This window comes from Hemiscyllium ocellatum, chromosome 33, assembly GCF_020745735.1.
Source record: "Hemiscyllium ocellatum isolate sHemOce1 chromosome 33, sHemOce1.pat.X.cur, whole genome shotgun sequence".
Taxonomy (NCBI): domain Eukaryota; kingdom Metazoa; phylum Chordata; class Chondrichthyes; order Orectolobiformes; family Hemiscylliidae; genus Hemiscyllium; species Hemiscyllium ocellatum.
The window spans coordinates 2031246-2054420 of NC_083433.1; the positions used below are offsets into that span (position 1 = coordinate 2031246).

The 23175-nt window shown below is 40.6% G+C and overlaps 1 protein-coding gene across 6 annotated transcripts in view; it reads left to right on the forward strand.

Annotated features, from left to right (window-relative positions):
- The window catches only part of LOC132831405 (CCR4-NOT transcription complex subunit 3-like), a 90879-nt gene that overhangs the window by 48931 nt on the left and 18773 nt on the right, over positions 1-23175 (forward strand). For 4 of the 6 annotated variants that reach the window (XM_060849530.1, XM_060849531.1, XM_060849533.1 and 1 more), the window contains exons 5-15: positions 590-679; positions 2841-2969; positions 4671-4715; positions 4830-4898; positions 6845-7064; positions 8316-8458; positions 9220-9273; positions 10642-10814; positions 17371-17513; positions 17957-18065; positions 18684-18840. In XM_060849530.1, coding sequence (XP_060705513.1) covers positions 590-679; positions 2841-2969; positions 4671-4715; positions 4830-4898; positions 6845-7064; positions 8316-8458; positions 9220-9273; positions 10642-10814; positions 17371-17513; positions 17957-18065; positions 18684-18840 — 1332 coding nt within the window. The remainder of the gene's footprint in view (positions 1-589; positions 680-2840; positions 2970-4670; positions 4716-4829; positions 4899-6844; positions 7065-8315; positions 8459-9219; positions 9274-10641; positions 10815-17370; positions 17514-17956; positions 18066-18683; positions 18841-23175) is intronic. The other 2 variants (XM_060849535.1, XM_060849534.1) reach the window with 2 other exon arrangements.

Consider the following 23175-nt stretch of genomic DNA (forward strand, 5'->3'; position numbering starts at 1 on the left):
ATCATTGATCTGGTTGTAATTTCTCATATAACTTTACTAAAAATGTAAAGTTTGAATTAACCTTTTTCTAAGTTTGAACCTATTTGAAATAAATGCTGCCTCTTAAAGTCAGTTTACACAGATTGGAAAAGAATCTGATATTATGAAAATAGTTTTTGTTACTTTAAATCCTGCTTTTTTAATCTCTAACTCAACTCAAGGTGAATGTTGAATATCTACATTAAAACAAAATGAGATGCTGGCATCATTGAAACTGTATCACAGAAATATTTGTGAATGTGTTAATGCATTTGCTAAAAATAGCACACAGTGGAATATATTGGCATTCAAACAAAAATACAAATAAGGAAACTTTTAAGTAGTCCTGCCAGTACAGAATAGTTATCCCAGGAATCCCCAGGGTTAGACCAGTCTCCTCTGATTTTTCTGTTCAGCTTTAAAGTCTTGATGCAGTGCATTTACAGACTTTCCATTTCTTGAAGGGGCCTTGGATCAGTCTGTTATAAGCTATGATTTGAATACAAGGGCAGCAAGTTTAATATCATTGTCTCCCTGCCAGTGGTTTAACTTTGTTCTGTTCTGTCCGCAGAGGTTGCGAGACCAAATAAAGACATGGGTGGCCTCCAACGAAATCAAAGACAAGAGGCAGCTACAAGAAAACCGAAAGTTAATTGAAACGGTAATGTACTGTTGCTGCACTTTCCAGTGCCTGTTTGCTCTATCGCATCATTTGGAGTACCTCTGACACTGTTCTGTACCACACTCACATCTTGTGTTCTATACAACAGCATGTCCTTACTCCACTGCAGGTGGTCAGGGCATTTTCTAGCAAGTCTTTGTGTTGCTTTACTGTGACTTTGTTTATGCATCAGACAGTAAGGCAGAGATTGGAGCACAGCGTCAACTAGAAAATTTGCTGGTTTCTGTCTGCTCTTGTGCTGAATTTTGTAATTTTTTTCTTTGCTTTTTGGCTGTTGCATAAGAATATCTTCCCTTTAGTCCCACTAGCTATGCTGATATTGAATCATTTTGTGTCATCGCTTCATTATCTCTTTTCCTGAGCTCTATTTTATGCCTAATCCGCACTGTAGTATTTAACATCGTTCACTCTTAAGCCAAGATACATTTTGTCGAAGTTTTTTGATTTGCAGTCATCAGGACAATTCACAAATGGACCATTAAAGGGAAAAACTAATGTTTATGCTTATTGATAGGAGACTGCTGATTGGTCAAGAACTTGCCATGGACAATGTAGAACTTAATACCATTCAATCAGCATCTCTTCTCAAATCAGTGTAAATGTTGGTTTTCCCCTTTATGGTCCGTTCGCAAATTTTGGAAGTCAAAAATCTTTGATGTGTCTTGTTTCTGCAGTAATCAAGTTCTGTAGGACCAAATGATTTTAAATAATCCACTCTATTCAAAGCCGTACTTCCTGTCTGTTCTCAGGAGATCCACATGGACTTGTCCCTGCAGTCCGTATGAAGTACACTGAACGGGATGTATTAGTTAAGGACAGTGTCAGTTTAAGTCAAAAATGCAAACTGAAACTGAGAAGCTATGACTTTATTTTAGATTAGATTACTTACAGTGTGGAAACAGGCCCTTCGGCCCAACAAGTCCACACTGACCCACCGAAGCGGAACCCACCCATTCCCCTACATTTATCCCTTTACCTAATACTACGGGCAATTTAGCATGGCCAATTCACCTGACCTGCACATCTTTGGACTGTGGGAGGAAACCGGAGCGCCCGGAGAAAACCCACGCAGACACGGGGAGAATGTGCAAACTCCACACAGTCAGTCGCCTGAGTCGGGAAATGAACCCGGGTCTCTGGCGCTGTGAGGCAGCAGTGCTAACCACTCTGCCACAGTGCCGCCCACTCACTGCCCTCACTGTAGGTCTCACTGAAACTGTAGGAGAAAAAGTCCAGAAACACATGGGTGCTGAGTACTAATGGCAGTGATGCATGTCTGTGACATGATCACATGCTGAATTTTGGTTGGCCTTAACAAGGGGAATTCTTTAATTTCTGCATGTACTTTAATGCTTACGTTTTAATGAAGGATGAGTTTAATGCGTTACTGCAATGATAATTTATGTATTTGTGTCCAGGTTTTTGGTTCCATCAACGAGTGATCTCCAGGTTTGAGTGCTGGGTGTCATCCTGACACTCTACTCTCTTACCCTCACCTATTGGGAGTTTGGTTGGTCTCCTTATTCAAAGGGAAGATCTATTAGCATTGGAAGCAATCCAGAGAAGGTTAACTAGGTTGATCCTGGATATGGGGGATTTTTTTATGAGGAGGGGTTACGTAAGTTGGCCTTGTTCTCATTGGCATTTAGAAAAATGAGAGGCGACCTTATTGAAATATATACGAATCTTAGAGGGCTTGACAAAATAGATGCAGAGAGATTATTTGCTTTTTTGGGAGAGTGTAGGCCCAGAGGGCATAATCTCAGAATAAGGGGTCACTCAGATTTTTTTAGCCAATAAGACATTCAAGAATAATGGGGAAAAGTTGGGAAGGTGGAGTTGAGGATTATGAAATCAACCCATGATCTCATTGTATGGCAGAGCAGACTCAATGGGTTGAATGGCCCACTTCTGTTCTTACATCTTATGATCTCATGGTCTTGTTCTGTATTGCTTTGAGATTATTGAGTGAAAGGAGGAAAACTCGCCACTTCATTGCAAATATAACTCCATCAGCCAGTCGCCAAGGAATCTGTGGTTTGTCTTGGTCAGCTGATATGAGGCAGTGAGTGTAAAGAATGAAGAGTGTGGTTTCTAAATCTCAATTTATGGTTCAAGTATTTAAATCTTCTCTATAAAGCAAATGGAAAGGTTCAAGATAGTGGAGAGAGAAACGAAGACCAAAGCCTATTCTAAAGAAGGGCTGGGATCAGCGACGAAGGTGGATCCCGCACAGAAGGAAAAGGAAGAAATCTGTCAATGGCTGACGGTGAGTGATGGCAGTGTAGTCCAGGTGCTTTCCAGTGGGCCAGTGCTGATGCAGCTCAGGCCAGCTCAATAAGTCCACTGCTGCTCCCAGTACTCTCATCTTGGAGCCGAAAAGAAAACAGTAATGTGCCATGTTTGAAGTCCTACGTTTTTGGGAGCACTACTAGATTCTCTGGCTGCTTTTTCTTCATTTGCATCTTTTTGTTAATTTTTTTCTTTGCTTTTGGGGATTGCTTCCTTTATTTTCTGTTATTTTGATTTTATTTATCCTCAGTTTTCTTTTATTAGTATTTTCTTTCTTGTACAAGTTTCTTCGGCATCATTGTTACCTCTTCCTTGCCCTGGGATAACTTACCAAATTAATGGCACTGCATAAATGTTTTTATGCACAGACCTGATGCCAGCAGTGCCTCTACACACTCAGCTCTGAGTGTGACACACACTGAGGCAGTTTCTTTGCTGCTGTCATTCAGGAAGTCTTCCCTTCTAGTTTTACTCTGTGGAATCACTATCATCTTGTCTTTCCACAAGTGCAGCTGCAGAGGACAGAGACCAGCAGTGTGTGCATGAAGGAGGTGGTAATGAACTAACCATCAGTCAGAGTCCACAGGGGAGATGTTAGATGGGTTTTGCTGACTCACAGTTAAATGGTCCATGTCAACATTGTTATTATGTTCCTTTCTAATTAGCTGGAATTATTAAAAAGTATAGATCAACAGAAATGTTAAATTTAAAACAGATTGCACAAATCTGGAAATGAAGAGGCTAGCCTGAGAGTTGATAAACTATTTCACTGATTTCATGACTAGCTGGTATATTGAGATGTTGGTTTAGTGCTTTGCTTATGACTTTGCTGCAATTATAGTTATTTTACAATTATAGTTATTTTAATCAACCTGTTTAGACATGCGATAGCACATAGCAGGCAGGTGAGGCATGAACCAGATCTTCTGGCCCTGAGGTAAGGACACTGCTGCTGTGCTACAAGACACATCCATGTTTCAGTTATAGATGTTTTTAAACAACCTGTTCAGATATGTAATGACACCCCGAAAAAGGTAGGACTAGAACCAGGCCTTCTGTCTTAGAGATAGGGACGTGACCACTGCAAGAGCACCAAAAAAAATCATAACAGGACCCAAATTTGCAATATTCTGATAACATCACAATCCACCCCAAAATCAGATGCATTATCCATTACGCCATGTGACATCAGATTAATGGCAAAGGCAGCAAATGTTGTTTTGAGAGTAATGAGACAGTAAGTATCAGAGGATGATTTGAATCTATTGAGCACTGACTTATGGACTCAGCACACTCCCGCTGCACCACTCTGCCAAAGTTAACTAGCTGGTTTGGACATGTAATGACACACTCTCGGGCAGGTGGGACATGAACCCAGATCTTCTGGTCTAGAAATAGGTAATATTTTCTAATTAACTAGTCCAGAGATGTTATGATACACCATTGAAGCGGGTGGGATTTGATCCTGGGCCTCCTGGCTCTGAGTTGGGGACCACTGTACCACTAGGCCCATCTGAGTTGTAATTATATCCCTACTGACTGACAGCTAAATGGCAGATCAGTGTATGGTCTGCTTGCCTTGCAAGGCTTTTTGCTGAGCAGTCCTGAGAGTAAAATATGTAAAATATTGACAATTGGAGAGGGATTCTAATTAATTGTGCAAACCTGTTTTTTCAAGATCTGTCTTTCATTTCAGAATACGATAGACACATTAAATATGCAGGTGAGTCAGTTTGGCCAATTTAATTTTGAATTTCTTTTAAACACAGTTAATTTATTTTTGAGCCTCATGCAATGCCATGTAAATATGTGAAGATAATCATCTTTTTGCACCCAGGTTGACCTTTTTGAAAGTGAAATGGAAACTTTGTCTGCGGTGACAAGGAAAAAGAAAGGTGAAAAAGAGGTAGGAATTCAGTAAATACTTTAGTACGCAGCCGACCATTAGTGAGAGACCCTGTGATGTATTTCACACTCCTGCAATAACCTGTGCAAAGGTACCACCTATTGAATATAACACCAGGCTTTCTGTGTATTCATTTTGTGATTGCAGTTTTCTTTACCTTGTTAACTCAGCGTGTTATTAGTTATGGGTATTTCTAGTTTATTCAGCAAGTCACAGTTGTCACAAGGATGTATTGTTAACATGTTTTCTCCTATTAAACATTGAAGAGACTGAAGTCATTATCTTCAGTTCCTGTCACAATGCTGTCGCTTCCCTTTAACAACTTTGGTGCCCATTCTGTTCAACTGAACCAGGTTGTTTGCAATCTTAGCACAATATTCAACCTGCAGTTGAGCTTCTGACTTCTGTTCCTCACCTAAATTAAGTACCTCCACCCTTGTAACATTGCTCATCTAACACTGAAAGCTTTTTTTTTATTTCCAATCTTGGTTCTTCCAATATTGGCCTTCCATTCTCCACAGTCTAAAAACTAGATGATTCAACAGCCTTCTGCTCATGTGTTATCCCTCACCAAGTTTTGATCACTCATTGACCCTGTGTTACTGCTTCCAGTACTTCAGTGCCTCAGTTTAAAAATTCTTACTCATGTCTAAAGCTTTCCATGCTTACCCCTGCCAATCTCTGAAATCATCACCAACTCAACAGCCTTTCCTCTCTTGCCCCTACCTCAAGCTCTTATGAACCTTTCATTCTTTGAGACTTCTCACTTTATAAACCCCTTTAGCTCCTATCTATCACTCCTTTTAAAACCACTCTCTTGAATGAATCTTTCATTAACTCTCCTAATATTTTCTCGTCTATTTCATAAAATCTAAAGTAGAAGGGACATTCAGCCTATAATGTCCATACCAGCTGTCTATAAAAATTAGCCCAGCAAATCCCCTTGTCTTTTCCTGTCACTTTGGAATTTTTTTCTCTTCTTGAATACTCATGGTGTTTGTTTCTGTCTGATTGTGCCACTGAAGCTCTGAAACATGTTTCTTTCCAGCAAAAAGTGCTGTATAAATGCAGTCATTGACAGCTTTAGTAAGAGCAATTGTCTAAACCTTTGTTAAAAGAACCTTAAAACTTTCTTTACAAGACTTGTTTACTTCAATACTTTTAATGAATATGTTTTCAAACAGCTTATAGGTCAGCACTGTGATTGCTGTAAATACTATTTGGTCTGTCATACCAGTTTTAAAGGTACATCATGATTTTTTTGCCTGGCAGCCAAGCAACAGAGGATTGTTCACAGAGATGCTGTCAGAAACTTACTGTGAAGCAGAAATATGTCATGGATTTTAGGCTGTATCAACTTGGCACAGTCAGAGACATCGTAACCTTTAAGTCAGAAGGTTGTGGGTTCAAGCCAAGTGCATAATCTAGGCTAGCACTATATTGCAATACCATGGAGCACTGGAGTGTCAGCTGTGCAGTATCTCAGATAAAACATTGAACTGAGTCAGCACTTCCCTATTCAGGAAGATATCTAATATTCTATGGCACAGTTTTGAAGAAGAGTAGATATTTCTTCCAGTGACCTGATCAGAATCCATGCTTCAACTAACATCTCCAAAACAGATTAACCAACCAATCATCTTGCTGCCGTTTATGGGACCTGGCTTTGTATAATCTAGCTGTGGCTTCTGCCAAGAAGACTACAGTAACAACACTCTGAAAGGAATGGCTGAGAGAACAAGAAAAGTCATAGAAATACATTGTTGATGTGATATGAATCACAATCCATGGACTAATTATATTTTGATAGTTTATGTTATTACTGAGATAAAGTGTGTAAACATCCACTCATCTTGAAATAATAAGGTAGTCTTTTTCAAGTGTGATTTTCTAAATCTGAACTGATTGCTTAGCCCTTTATTTAACCCATGGAAATCTTTCTGCAGAAACAAGACAGGTTAGAAGAATTGAAGCAACACATCGAGAGGCACAGGTATCACATTAAAATGCTGGAAACTCTGCTGCGCATGTTAGACAACAGCACGATAGAAGTGGACCAGATTAAGAAGATCAAAGATGATGTTGAATACTATGTTGATTCATCTCAGGACCCGGACTTTAAAGAAAATGAATTTTTATACGATGATCTTGATCTTGAGGAGATAGGTAAGAGTATTCTCATTTTGCTGCATGTCAGGTGGCATGCCTCCAACCAATGGCAGAGCTACTGTAAGCTGACCAATGGGAGGTGACTTTTACTGGCTAAAGCAGTCATGTGCGGACTGTGTGCCTGTATTTAGAAGAAGATCTATAGGTTGCGTTTCTACCTGTCAGTTTGGACTTGTCTGAGTTGGAGATTATTCCCTCAGAATTTTTATTTTAAAGATTTGGTATGTCTTATACTCTTTGTGTCATGTAAAGCCGTCAAGAAGTACTTCTTGTTGGTGGAGCTGGTAACAAGCTGTTAAGAATGAATAACAAAGGATAATCGGTGAGTTCCAAGGCTCATATTAAGTTATAGAAGCTATAAGCCCACTGATTATAGTGACTCAAGTTGGTCATAGCTGTAGGCTGGCTATTGCAAGTGAATACAAATAGATCAATATTTCAATAATGCTAAGATGATAGTCATGACTTTAGTCATCCCCATTATTGAGTACAGGTGGAGTAAAGAGCAAAGTAATAGAAATTCAAGGGATTCACAGATGTAGTAGCTAGACATGGAGAGTGCAAGGTGTTCTCTTGAAAAGTTTAGTAATTTCTCTTTAAAATAAGAGCAGATGTGATACAAATAAAGTATTAATTACTGAGTAACTTGAATGGAGTGGTTGACTGGACTGGATATTAATGGGAATTAGTCACTTCTAATTGACAAATGTTCACTGACATGATTAGCAAATCGTTGGCAGCTGTTTGGAATAATTCATTGAGAAGTTAAAGGCATAGTGATGAGCACGAGTTAGATATGATAAATAGCAGTAAACCAAAGTTGGAATTTAGAAGGAGAAAGAAGCATATAAACTACCAAAGCCTGAGCCTGAGCATGATGTATGATGTAACAAGATTCTGAATTGGCAGGTTTGACTTGAGAAAAATAGGTTGATTAGCTGCTGTACAGTGTCACTGACAAGCCAGCCATTTTAATCATTACAGCTGAGTCCTGTTTACCAATCAAAGAAAACAATTAAGTAATTAGTTTGGCTTAGAATATCCAAATTGGTATATGGATTGGAGGAAGCGTCAGGTGGTAACTAAAGGGTGTGTCGAGTGTTAGGCCAGGAGGCCTGTTAACACTGAGTAAGGAGGGGTATACTCCTCCCTATTATGTCTCAGTAAGACTACTATGCTTTGTTGTGGATGTATTTGAACCTGAGCAATTATATGCTGGTTGAAATGAGTCTCATTCCATTTTTCCAGCACAAACTTCAATAATGGCAACATCACCAGCAAGCAATAGTAACAGCAATGTGGAAGATGAACTTTTTAACCAGTGTAACAGCACTCCCACGTCTACAACCTCAAGTTCTCCTGTCCCCCTCAGTCCAGCCAATCAGTCTGTGGTGAGTAACTGTGCTTTGTGATAAATGTGAACCTTCTGCTCCCATGTCCACATTAGAGACATCCTGACATCTGCCCCACTCAGTCTGGAAAGAGAAGTATCTAAGTCAGAAGTGGCTGTGAAGGTCAGACAGTAATTTTATGTTAATGTGTACTACATGCATCATCAACCCCCCCCCGCCACCCAACTCTGGATCATAGTTGGGCAGAGGATAAACTTTTTTTTAACTTGTTGCTAGTCAATGATGCTATAGTGCCAATGAAGTAATCGGCCTTGCTTAATTGTCCAGTGTAAGATGCTGGTTAGACGTTGATTTTTCAATGTTATGATGCATGCCCAAATTACTTTGATTTAGAATTGAGCTACTACATTTGGAGCAGAATTTTTTTCCAGCACTCTCCTAGATGTGTTTGCTGGGCTGTCCCATCCTACAGGCAGCAGTGTGCTACCGGAACCTAATTGTGTCTGAACGTTGGGTGTTAGGTCATTTGATTAGGTTTGTCACTGGCAAGTCTGCTTTTATCTACTCATGGCCTTTGGCCAACATTGGAAAATCTAGAAAATTTGGCACAGTTCAACTGGTGCAGTTATTTTGAACCCCATTATGCCCCTATTGTTTAAGACAATCTAATTCCCAATGGAATATGGATGGAACTTAAGTGTTTCCTACTGTGGTCTGTACGAAGGGAGTATGTTAATCCAAAGAATCATTGTGGTGTTGAAATTTTTACCAGTGCTAACTTTGAAATGCTTCATTCACAGGAAAATCATGAAGATGAACGCAAGCGGAGTAGGTCAGACAGCGAAATGAGCTTGGTCAGTTTGCTTTTCAAGCAAGTAATTTGCACATCTTTCACATGCGTTCTTAATTACATGTTACACTAGATAGAACTTTGTTATGATTGCAGCTATTCCGGGGGAAGAAAACTCATTATTGATTGGATTTGTTTTACTCATTCACGGGATGAGGATATGGCTGGCTCAGCCAGCATTATTTGCCCATCCTAGAGGGCAGTTAATCAACCGGACATAGTTACTCAACAAGGCACTCAGTTAAAACTGAATTGCAAAGCAGTTTGAGGCTATTGAATGTCTGAAATTCCCTACCCCAGAGAGCTTTGGAGATTAGAGAGTCGATAGGTTTTTGAAATGTCAGGGGTTGAGGGCTGTAAGCTGGTATGAGAGGAATTGAGACCTTGCATGAATCCGTCAAATCAGTTGAATAGCAGGGCAGGTTTGAGGTGTCAAATGGTCCACTGTTTATATTCCAAATCCCCTGCCCCATCACAACTAGATTTGACGGTAATTGTGTTTTTAAATTTCACCAGCCGCTATTTGTCTTGAGTCCAGGCAGGGATCATATCTTTGCCTGGAGCATACCTTAAGTGGCTACTGGGAGACAAGATGCATCCAAGAGCAGTTTGTTCTTTTAGTTCCTTTTGTCTCTGAGAAAGCATTCATTTTGCTTTTATTAGAAAATGCAATGTACTGGAATGCCAAACACCCAAGGAAATAGAGTAGCAGGTCTGACTCCATCTGTGGAGAGGGAAATAGTTCATTTCAAGTCTAATCTGCCTCATTTCTTCTCCAAAGCTTCATCTTGGTCTTAACATTTTAATTCTTACATCTCTCTCCACAGGTGCTTCCAGACCTCCTGGGTTTCTCCAGCGCTTTCTATTTTTATTTCACTGTCCATTTTCTGTCTCCTTCAAGTAGTAGGTTAATACTTGAATTTGCACTGAAGCATTTTAGATTGGGATGTCTGAATACCTCTCCCATTGTGACTTTGAAATTCCCCCTGCTCTGAGGAACTGCAATCATCACTGTGCCTTGCTATATCTTTCTCATCATACAACATAGACAAGTCATGAGCTTCACTATTTCCCAGTTTCTAATTGTGTAGAAAAGTCTGCCTTAAAAATGTTGTGGATGCTGGGAATTCGACATAAGAGCACATGCTGAAAGCACTCAACCTGTCAGGCAGGATCTATAAAGAGAATGAATTAATGTTTTATTTTGGTGATGTTATATCAACTGGGAGGTGAAAAATTAATAGTTTAAAAGCAAGTGCAGTGGCAGGGAAAAATGAGAAAAGACTATCTAAGGGGAAAAGTTTGCCATCAGGTAAAGATTTCTCACACTTGCGTTGTATTTATACTTGTTTGCTTTTTTTTCCATCCTCAGTCTCCTGCAAAGGTTCTTGGCAGCAAGACTCACCATGGTAACAATCTCCCTCCATCCATTTCTATTTCCCAGAGTGCGCAGGGGTTGAACAGCACAAAAACACCGACCCTGCCCTCGAATGGATCCAGCAATGGGGGAAACAAGCTGCTGCAATCCAGCAAGACCTATTCTCTGTAAGTGCAGGCATTGTCCTGTCCCAGTATTGTCCTTTAGAAATTGACGCTACTTTTAACACCTTTTAAAGTGTCTTACTCTTTAACATCGCTTTAATAAGTAAAGAACGACACCACATCTGTATCATACTTCCAGTGGCCATTGGAGAATTTGCCTTTTCATTGTATTAAAGTGAAAGGTGTACTTGGTAGTTCTGATCAAATCCAGCTTCAGTCAGTCGATAGTTTTTTTTTGCATCAGTCAGAAGGTCAAATTCCAACCTCACCGTCATGCCCGTCTAGAGTCTAAAGGAGCTGCTGGGAGGTAAACCTTCCTCTAAATAATTACCTTGTGAATAGGCGGTGCGAAGGCTCAACAGTAGAATACACAGACATGGGAATTGCTGGGCACGTGAACAGATGTTTGGGCTGTGGCTAAACCCAAGAAGCTGCACGTGTAGTGTTTCCCACCCATCCTCACCTCTAAACAAAAAAAAACTGTGTGGAGGGTTAGTGAGGTAAGACTTTTTTGTTTTTCATTTATTCAATATCTCTTGGCAATTTAGAGCAGAAGGGATGGAGCCTAGTGCGTTTGCGTGCTCCTCTTGCAGGATTTCGGCGGTGAGGGTCACCATTGATGTCCCTACTAACTTCATCTGTAAGAAGTGCAACTAACCCCAGCTCCCCCCACACTGCATTAGGGAGCTGGAGCTGGATGAACTTTGGATCATTTGGGAGGCTAAGAGGGTTACAGGGAGGTTGTCACAACTAAGTTGCAGGATAAAGGTAGCTGGGTACTTTGGAGAGGGAAAAGGAATAGGCACATATTGAAGGGAACAGCCACAGGTGCTCCCTGCACGAATAAGTATACAGTTTTGGATACTGTTGGAGGTGACCTACCAGGGGAAAGCCACAGCAGCCATATTTCTGGTACTGAGCCTGGCTCTGTCTCTCAGAAGAGAAGGGGAGAAGAATAGGAGAGCAATAGTAATAGTACATTCAATCGTGAGGAGAAGACAGGAAATGCTGTGATGGTGAGCAAGACTCCTGGGTGCCAGACTCCTGGGTGCCAGAGTCAGGAGTGTCTCCATTTGAGTCTACAGGATTCTTGAGGGGGTGGATAGCAGCCAGATGCTGTGGTACACATCAGTACCAATGACATAGGTAGAGAAAGGGCGGTGGACCTGAAAATACAATACAGGGAGTTAGGTTGTAAGCTAAAGCCAGGATGAAGAGAAGTAGTCTCAGGATTGTTACCAGTTCCACAAGCTAGTGGGGCTGAGAATAGAGCATGAGTACAGGTAAACACGTGGTTGAGGCTGGTGTAGGAGGGAGGGCTTAGTATTTGGATCATTGGGGTACCTTCTGGGGAAGGTGGGACCTGTCCAAGAAGGACAGGTTGCACCTGAACTGGAGGGGCTCAAATATCCTAGGCGGGCAGTTTGCTAGAGCTCTTTGGGAGAGTTTAGACTAGATTGGCAGGGGTTTGGGAACCTGAACTACGGGTCAGATGGAGTAGGTAGTGAACAGCGCGATACAGCATGCAGAGTCCCTGTGAGGAGGGATAGGCCCTTCATAGGGCAAAGGTGGTCAGTGTGATGGGTTGAAATGTGTCTATTTTAATGCAAGAAGTGAGAAGAATAAGGGTGACTAACTCCTGAGAACGTTGATCAGTACTTGGAATTATGTTGTGGTCATTATGGAGACTTGGGTATCACAGAGGCAGGTATGGTTGTTGGATGTTCGCCTTTTGAAACAACATCAAAAGCCTGGTAGAGGTGGAGGAATGGCTTTGCTAATCAGGATAGCATCACAGCTGCAGAAAGGGAGGTTGGTGAGGAGGGTTTGTCTACAGAATCAGTATGGGTGGAAGTCAGAAACAGGAAAGCAGCAGTCACTTTATTGGGAATTTTCTACAGGCCCCCTATTAGCAAGGCAGGAGCAGATTTTCGAAAGGTGCAGATGTAACAGGGTTGTTGTCATGGGTGACTTTAATGTTGATTGGAACCTACTCAGTTCAAACACTTTGGGACAGTTTTTGATAGATATGTCCAGGAAGGGTTCCTGACATAATATATAGATGAGCTTATTAGAAGGGAGTCCATATTGGATTTCGTGCTGGGCAATGAACCATGCCGGGTGTCTGATCTCTGTGGGAGAGCATTTTGTGATAGTGATCACAACTCCCTGACCTTTTACTGTACTCATGGAGAGGGATAGTTGCAGATGGTGTGGGAAAGTATTTAATCAGGGGAGGGGGAATTTCACTATTAGGCAGGAACAGGTGCCTGAATTGGGAACAGATATTCTCAGGGAAAAGCACAACAGAAATGGGAAAGTGTTTTAGGAAGCACTTGCTGATAGTGGGACAAACCTGTCCAGCACGGAGGCAAGGAAGGGATGTTAGGTTGAAAGAACCTTGGGTGACAAGGATGTGGAATGTGTATTCAAGAAGAAGGAAGCTTACTTAAGGTTGAGGAGGCAATGATCAGACAGAACTTGAGGGTTACAAGGTAGCCAGGAAAGAACTGAAGAGTGGACTTTGGAGAGCTAGAAGGGGGCATGAAAATGCCTTGGCAGGTAGGATTAAGGAAAACTCTGAAGGCATTCTCCATATGAGGACAAGAGATGGCCAGAGTGAGGTTATGGATAGTGGAGGGAACTTGTGTCCGTGGTCAGAGAAAGCAGGGGAGAATCTTGAGTGAATACTGAAGCAAAATATTCATTAAGGGACCTTGAGTTTGAGGACCGCATGAAACAGACTGATATACTCAAACGTAGAAAGGAGGATGTGCTGAAAATTTTGGAAAATGTAAGGATAAATAAATCCCTTGGAGCAGAAGGAATGTACCCAAGGTTACTTCAGGAAGAGATTGCTGCACCTTTGTTTTTGTATCCTCACTGTCCACTGGAGTAGCACCAGATGATTAGAGAGTAGCAAATGTTATTCCCTAATGGGGATAATCCTGGGAATTACAGACCAGTCAGTCTTTTGTCAATGGTGGGCAAAGTTTTTTGGAGAGGATTGAGGGACCAGATTTATGTTTACTTGGAAAATCATAGTTTGAAAGCATGGCTTTGAGAAGGGCAGGTCATGCCTCACAGACCTAATTCTTTGAGAATGTGACAAAGCTCATTGAAGGTAGAACAGTAGCTGTGGTGTACATGTATCATAGCAAGGTGTTTGATATGTTCCCCAAGGAAAGCTGCTGTCTGGATACAGAATTGACTGGCCCATCGAAAATAGGGTGGTGATAGATGGAAATATTCAGCCTGGAGCTTGGTGACCAGTGGTGTTCCACAGCGATTGGTTTTGGGACATCTGCTCTGTGATGTTTATAAAGGACTCGGATGAGGAAGTGGAAAGGTGATTTAGTAAGTTTGTGATGACATGAATGCTGGTGAGTTGTGGAGGGTTGTTACAGTTTGCAACGGGACCTTAACAGGATGCAAAACTGGGCTGATAAGTGGCAAATGGCGTTCAACCTGAAAAAGTGTGAAGTCATTCACTTTGGAAGGCTAAATTTGAATGCAGAATACAGGGATAAAGGCAGGATTCTTGGCAGTGTGGAGGAACAGAGGGATCTTGAGATCCATGTCCTTAGATCCTTTAAACTTGCCACTCAAGTTGAAAGGGTGAAGAAAGCATATGGTGTATTGGCTTTCATTAGCAGGGGAACTGAGTTTAAGAGCCGTGCGGTTTGCTGCAACTCTATAGATTCCTGATTAGAGCACACTTGGGATACTGTTCAGTTCTGGTCGCCTCATTGGAAGAATGTAAGAGCTTTAGAGAGGGTGCAGAAAAGATTTACAAGAGGCTGCCTGGACTGGAGGGTGTGGCATATAAGGACAGGTTCATTGAGCAAAGGAGGATGAGAGGTGACTTCATAGAGTGGACAGCCAAGAGTTTTTCCCATGATGAATGTCTATCACGAGGGACATAATTTTAAGGTGACTGGAGGAAGTTAGGGGAGGTATCAGAGGTAGGTCATTTACATAGTGGCAGGTGCATGGAATGCACTGCTGGTAGTAGTAGTGTAGTCAGAGACATTAAGGACATTTTAAGCAACTCTTGGATAGGCACACGAAATGTAGTACAATAAACGGTTGGTCTGACCTTAGAAGGTTAAAAATTCGGCACAACATTGAAGGCCAAAGGGCTTGTACTGTTCTAAAGTTGAATTCTGGTGCAGTACTGAAGGAGCACTGTTTTGTGTACTCCATGTGGAAATTTAAATTGAATTTCTGTGTAATCTGAATCAGTTGTTAAAGATCTTGTACATTTGTGTCCTTTTGGTACTTTGACTAGCTTTTCCTTCAAATGATATGACAATTTGAATAAGCCCCCTCACTTCTGCTATTTATGTAAAGGAACTGATGCACTTGTCTATATAGTGTTAACTGGATTTCAAAGTATTTTGCTGGGTATAGGGCTGTTTTGGAGATGAGGCCTGAAAGATGATACATCTGACTATCCAGGATTTCCTCCATATGCACTGGATTGTCAGCTTCATCTGCAAAGTGAATCCTGAAGTGTGGCTTGCATTCACCAACATTTATCTTTACTCTCGGGTTCTGAATCCGGTCCAGATAAATTATTGTAGTCTTTCCCTCTATCTGTGATTGTCATAAGTGAAGTGAGTTATGCTGAAAGTTTTCATCTTGCACTTACACACAAACAGGAAAAATGCAGAATTTCAAGCAACAGCAATTTATATGCCTTGAGAAAAGGGAACTGGTTATTTGGCAAGTCAACTGAGAGGTCAGTGGTTGCCATAGAGAAAGCAATGGAAAACCATAGACTTCCTAACCTGGGTATTTCAAAAGGCACAAGGTTGATGCAGCGATTGAATCACTGCATGTGTGTCATTTGTAATAAGCACAAATGAGCCATGTTGCAATTTGAAACGTGTTTGAGCATTTGACCCAGTTCCTTAGGAAATTAGTCCACTCTAAATTCCTGACCAGGACAATGTATTATAAGTGGGTCTACAGCAGAGTTTGCAATTATTCAGCATTAAATGGCAGCTCTGATGATAAAAGGATATCTGAGGTGAAAAGGGTTTTCACTGATTTGGGGGATGGTGACTTTATTTACCTTCTGGATTTGTATAGGCCAGTGTTTTCAGAGCTTCCAAGCCCACCTTCCTACAGTGAATTAAATGTGTAGAGATCTGAGAAAGGAACGAATAGTGTAGTCTTGTTTGTCCTCCTTGGGGGTGGTTAGATGCCCTAATGTCCTAAGAGTTGAGTATAAAATAGCCGTTTGTTCTAGATTAATTAGTGGGACATAAGACACATTTATGTTGATTTTCTTTAAGATTGTTTGGACTCTGCTCCAAAATGATCCAGGTTTGATCCTATATGACCTTATTCTGACACCCTTTCTTCCAGCCCCATACCTGTGGTCTCCCTCTGAGGTTTTCATTGCAGTAATTCTTAATCTAGAATTACGCTTTGATTCCAATCAGGAAGAAAATAGTGAGACTCTCCTGATGAGAAGGGTGTAAATGTTTGAGATTTAACAGTATTGTGTATTTGTAAGCTTCCTGAAAGTTGAGATACAATTTGAGGACCTGATACTGAAATTTGAAGTTTGAGGCTGTTATAATTTCATGCTTTAAACAACTTACATTTTTTTAAAAGTGCAGACTGTTTCCCCAGAGTTGGAGTGTTGAGCTGTGAGCAAACACTGACAAAACCTGGTTCTTGCAGTCAAGGCAATGTAACCTTAATTAGGACCAGGTGGTTCAGCATTTCCCTCAAAAGCTCCATGAAATCTAGAAAGTTTTGCTGTTAAGGTTGGGTGTGTTTAGAAAGTGTTTAATTGAAAATTTCAGATGAGATCTTTAACATTTTTAGAATTTTTAAGGGTTGTGCATTATGGAGTTTTTAATTCCCACACAGGATGTGGGTATTGCTGGCTAGGCCAGAATTTATTACCCATCCCTAACTGCCAAGGGGGCAGTTGAGAGTCGGCGCTATTGCTGTGGTCTGGAGTCATGTAGGCCTGACCTAGGTATGGACAGCAGAAGGACATCTGTGAGCCAGCTGGTTTTAAACAATCGACAATGATTTCATGGTCATCATTTAAACTCTTAATTCCAAATTTTTATTATTATTTCCAAGGGGCAGGATTTGAACCTGAGTTTCCAGAGCTTGGATCTTTGGATTGATACCACTAGGCTATCGCCTCCCTGCTCCATCTGAGCAAAAATAGAGGCACAATATCTCATTGAATGTGGCACAACTATGAGGAGCTGAGTGATCATCTTTTGTTCCTGTAGAAGGTGATGACTCCGGCAATCTTCAAGAAGTAGATATGGTTGGAAGCATTCTTTTTTTTTAAGAAAACAATTGAAGCCAAAATTCATTCCCTATGGCACTGGAGCAAGGCAGAGAGCAGTTCACTGGTTTACTCAGATACCAGGGAATGCATTGTGCAAATAGGATAGACTAGGTAAGTAGCATCAGAAAATCAGCCTGCTTGAACAATAGGTTGCTAAGAATCACTCCTTCAATTTAATTCAGTAATTTGAGGCAACAATTATTGATGGGTTTTCTTCTCCTTTTGCAGGACACAAGGAACAAATTCAGCTTCTGCATATGCAGCAGCTGTGGCAGCAGGAACCACCACAATCAATACCACCAGCTCATTCCAGTCGAGACCTGCCAATGCTGTGCCTATTCCCACTAACAAGCAGCAAAATGGAACTGCAAGTACGTAATGCCTGCTGTCACTGCAGTTGTTTAATGTGTTAAATATCCATTGTCAGTGTTTCCTGCTAGCCTTAACGGTGTAAAATTGATTGGCATTGTCCATTGCATTAACCTTTCCCCTCTGGATCCAATCTTGTCTGATAGGCTAAAAGTCTCTTCTGATGAGTCCCACATCAAATCAATTTAAAACAGTCTCAAGCCACAACACAACTGACCCTAATTGGCACAAAATTGACTGCCTCACTTGGGGAGGTAATGAGTTAGTGACACGGGTTCAGAGAGGAGTTTTCTTCTGAAGTTTGGGCTGAGGTATGTTATTGGAGCATGTTGAACCTATAAGGTCTTTTAGTATTTCCTGAATAATACTATTTAGGATGTGACTGATGCTATACCCATCGTCTGGGGTGATGCTTGAATTGAATTCCCTTTTTTTAAAAATTCAGGTTATAGTGCAGTGGTTGCTGAGAACAGTGTGGAACATCAGAACAATTACAGTCTTCCTTCCAGTACAAACAGCCAACCAACTGGTTCGACTCCAATACAGAATAATGTGTGAGTACTGCAAGCTTTGTTCTTCAATAATTTGCTGTTTACTACAGCACTGATGCAGTAACACAGTGAGCTCACTGCTTCAATCATCTCTCTAATACTGTTCTCCCCATCTTCTTCACACCATCCTGATCTAATTATGTTAGGTCTTTAGAAACTGACTAAAGAAAGCAGAGGTTTTGCTGGAGTTTGATATCCAAGAGCTTGAAGGTCAGAAACCCCAGACTGAATTGTGAAACCAAATCCATTGCAACTTCTGCCTTAAAATGTTATGACCTTTAAAGCTGTTTCATTTGCCCCTCCTGGATCATCTTGTGACCCAATTTGCACACTGGGTGACTGATTCTTTCTAAACTGGCCTTGTAAACTGCTCAATTGTTAGGATGGGATAGTAAATGTACTGTTTGTATATGGAGAGCAAACTTACAAAAACATGTATTGCTTTTAGTTTTGTTGAATTTGTGGTTGACTTTGTACGTCAAGCAAATGGGGCATAGTTATCCATGATGCAGTTGGTTAGTTGAGGTGATCAGTTAATGTAGGTTAGTGAATACGAATGTTTGTGTGCTTTCATTAAAGTTTTTCTAATTTATGAATGCTAGCTTTAACTGTGTCATGCAGGAAAGAACCAGTCAGTGTATCTGTAGCCAGCACAACAAACATCATCCCTGTGCTTGCAGCCAGTCAAGTCAACACTCAAGCCTCAAACTTCTCCGATCTTAAACCAACACAAGCCCTGATGAATGGTCCCTTACCTTTTGTCTCCCAGGATTTAAAGGTAAGCACAAAATGAGATGGGCCAGGTGAAGACATTTCACAACATTATTTCTTTCTTGCAAAAGCTGTAAAGTTCAAGCAGATGTACTGTTTTCCTGATTCATTCAAGGGGAAGCCTATTTTTGTTGCTATACCTGGGTTTCTTTGTGGGATAGCATTCTCAATGTATGAAAGTGGTAGCTGTCGTCCTCCCATCGAAGCTGTCACTGTCAGCACATGGTAATGTGTGCCAACTCTATTTGCAGCATTGATTTCCATGCTGTGCATGGACCTTGGAGGTCTGAACAGAAGGGAAAAACATTAGCTGGAACACTGGTCTTGAACTCTATTGAATTTAATCTACCTTGCAACATCCTTTATTCAGCAATCCTAGTGCTGATTTTTTTTTTACTGTTTCCCAAATAACACATAGGAGCAGAGATAGGTAATTTAACCCAGTCAGCCTGCTCCACGATCAATAAGATAATGTTCAACTGATTATGGCTGCAAGGTTAGAGTGGTGCTGGAAAAGCACAGCAGGTCAGGCAGCATCTGAGGAGCAGGAAGATCGCCGTTTTGGGCGAAGGCCCTTCATCAGGAAAAGCTTTTGCCCGAAACGTCAATTTTCTACTCCTTGGATGCTGCCTGACCTGTGTTTTTCCAGCATCACTCTAACCTTGACTAATCTCCAGCATCTGCAGTACCCACTTCTGCCTGATGATGGCCTCAGCCTTTTCCTTACAAGACAAGACCATTCTTTCATCCTAGGGATCAGCCTATTGAACCTTCCCAGAACTGCTTCCAAAATAAGTATATCCCTCCTTAAATAAGGAGACCAGAGCTGTACACATACTGTACATACAATCTTGCCAGTGCCCTATGCAGCTACTTTCTATAATCTATCTTTGCAATAAAAGCCAATATTGTTTGCTATTCCTAATACCTGCTAACCTTTTTTGTTGCTCTTGTTCAAGGGTACCCTAGTTTCTCCACTACAGCATTCTGCAGTGGTTCTCCATTTAAATATTCTGCTTTGCTAGTCTTCATGCCAAAGTGGTCAAGCTTGAATTCTCTTTCATGTCATTGTTTAACTGTTTATCCAATCTAAGTCCCTTTTGACTCTTTGTATCCTCCTCATGTTTGATGCAAAGGTAAAGAGGAAAATCAAGTTTAACTACAATATAGTCTGCTCTTCCATCTGTATTATTTATGTAGTTTAAGTAGCCCTCAATATGCGTTAGTTTGCCAAGCTGAAAATCAATTTATGCTGACTTTGCTGGTAGCCAATCTTCTGTCCATGCTAATATCAATTCAGTGAGTTATTTACACTAAGTGCCATATTGAACCCCATTTAGCAATCCAGATTATATCTTTTATCCACCCTGCATTTTTATACCAAAGAATTCTAATTGAATTTTAAAATTGATAATAACTCTGCCTAATTTGTATTTTGATTTGTCCTGCAAGTATATCCTTAATGGTGGATTCTAACAATTTCCCATTGACATTTTAGACAAAATTGACTATAGTTTCCTGCTTTTTATCTCGCTCTCTTTTTTTTTATTGAATCGTGATATTGTTTCTGGTTTTTCAATTCACTGCCTTGTCAGAATCCTAGAGTATATATGTTAATATCAAGGTTATGTCACGCACTTGTCATGATGGTGCAACTGGTTTTGGAACTAGAAACAAAATTGGGAAAACTGGGCTGAGTCAATGCAGTATTGCAAGCTGTCTCCATTTTGCACAAGTTACTCTCCTCTAATTGTTTTTAGAGATGGGATAATTCAGATTTGCAATTGCATTGGGATTTCACATTCTAGGGTTAAACTGCATGGTACATGATTACTCAATTTGATATTTAAAAGACTAGCTTTTGCTTAATGTGTGGTTAATCACATTGTTAATTTTTAAGGATGATGTATTGGCTCTTAATTGCCTGAGTGCGCACAGGGCACACCTGTAAAACTGATGGTGGGGAAGGAGGTGGAAGACTGACTCAATGAACTGCTTGGATTTGAATTGATGACTTCGGGCAAGATTCAATCCTGTATCTCTGTCATTGTACCTATAGATCATGGTACTCGGGCTGTCATCAGAGAGCTTTCATTTTAATGAGCAAAGTTTTTTTATGGTTTTCCTACAGCTATCAGTAATGTTTAGAGCATGAAAAATGTATAAAGATGTTTTAGACAGAAGGTCTCATGTTAGTCTGGTGCACTTGGCTTAATTCCATGTCAAATTTTCAGCAAGTTTGATCCTGTGGGGTGGCCCTGATTCAGAGAAAAGTGCACAGAAGGTTAATTTTGTAATGTATGTTGTCTATGGCCAGTGAAGTTGTGGTAATCACTAAGGCAGAGAGCAGTTGTGGTCTGCTGGAGAGGCCACCTTACAAGGAGGAAAAGGTCCAAAATGTTTCAGACCCTTTTGTCTAGAAGTGAAGTCTGTTTGCTACTTTTGTCTTGGATTGTTCATGTAATTGAAGATTTAACTTTTCCATCTAAAAATCAATCTGTCTCCGATGATAAAACCTGGTATGCATCTTATGCAACCTGCTTCCAGCAAATGAGGAGAAATGGAATATGAGGGAAAAATTAAATATCTGTAGTCACCACTAAAGGGGCACTTTTACACCTAAAGATCCTGTCTGGTGCAAGTTAACTGATTGATTGGAAAAAGAACAATATTTGGTCTGTCCTTATTATATTTCTTTGTAGTTGCTCTGAAAAGGGTATTCTCAATGTCTAAATGTTAACCAGAGCCAGTAGTATCTCCCCTTGTCTCATTAATACTAGAGCATGACTTTTAAAATCTTATCAATTGTTGTGAACATATGAAAAGTGGGAATAGTAAGTCTTTCAGTCCACCGCCCTACCTCATAGTACGCTTTAAAGTCAAGAGCATTTGCTCAATTTAACTCCCAAATCATTCCAACAGATTCAAATATTTGTTTCATATCATTCATGTTTAGTTATTTTTGTCACTTAATAAAATATTTGAAATGATTGCGTTGGATTGTTTTGTCAAATTGTAAATGAAAAGGTTAATGTAAATTTAGAATGTCTGACTTGAGATGTGATTTTTCACAAGGTAATTTCTCTTGCACACTGTTGCTAGAAACATCTGCACTGACCACATGTATGGTTTCAGCCTAACACTTGTGCAGTTTACACTTTTGACTTTATCACTATCCATCACTACCAGATCATGTCACTGGAGTAATAATTCAAGGATGAGGCTGATGTTTTGGGATATAAGTTCAAATCCTATGGCACTTTTATTAATTAGCTGGTAGAAATTAATTCTGGATCCTACAGTCTAGTGATCTGTAAAATTATCATAAATTGCCGTTTGGTTCTTAGCCCTTTTTAGGGGAGGAAATCTGCTGTGCTTGCCTAGTCTGGCCTATGTGAGTTAAATCCACAATACTGGTTGTCTCTTGGCCACCCTCTGAACTAACCTCAAATCACACAGCTCAAGGGCAGACAGATGGGCAATGAATGCTGGCCTTGCAACCAATGCCCATAGCTACAAGTTTTTTTTTTCTCAGATGCTCTATGAACAAAAACAACAGTTTTTATTTGGGTATTATCAGGATTTCCTTATAGTCGTCATCCAAGCACAGACAGAAGGCTGAATTCCAGAGCTAAACTGAATGACTGACATTGACATCAAGGCACCATTTGACTGTGGCATCAAGGAGCCTTAGTAAAATGATAAATTGGGCAATGGCCGCAACCAGTCATCTCAGCCTTAGGATTTTGTTGTAGGATTGCCTACAGGCCAGGCATCATCGTCATTTCCCTCCTTCCCTTCATAATGTTGAACAAGTCCACTTCTGATTTTTTTTTTACACTTTTCACTGCTGCTGAGAAAACAGAAGCATTCCATGTCCACATGAAGTCAATCAGAAGTCACATTACACCAGGTTTATTTGAAATCACAAGCTTTTGGAACACCGCTCCATCAGGTGAAGGAGCCTGACAAAGGAGCTGTGCTGTGAAAGCTTAGATTTCAGATAAACCTGTTGGACTGTAACTTGATAACATGCGACATCTTGACTGTTGACCCCAGTCCAACATCAGCACTCCACATCATAGGACGTAAGACTTTGACTAAATTCACGCTAAGGCTGATCAGTGGCAAGTAACAATCTCAACTCTTGTTGATAGGAAATTACCACCTCTAGTGGATGACTAAACAGATTAGAGGTAGGTAATTCTGCAATGAGTAACTCCTTCTGTGACACCATCTGGAGGGGGCTTAGATCTACAAGGATGTTGTCGGGACTGGAGATTTGAGTACTGGAGTGTAGGAGGTTGAGTGGTGATCTTAAAGGTTTATAAAAATGAGGAGC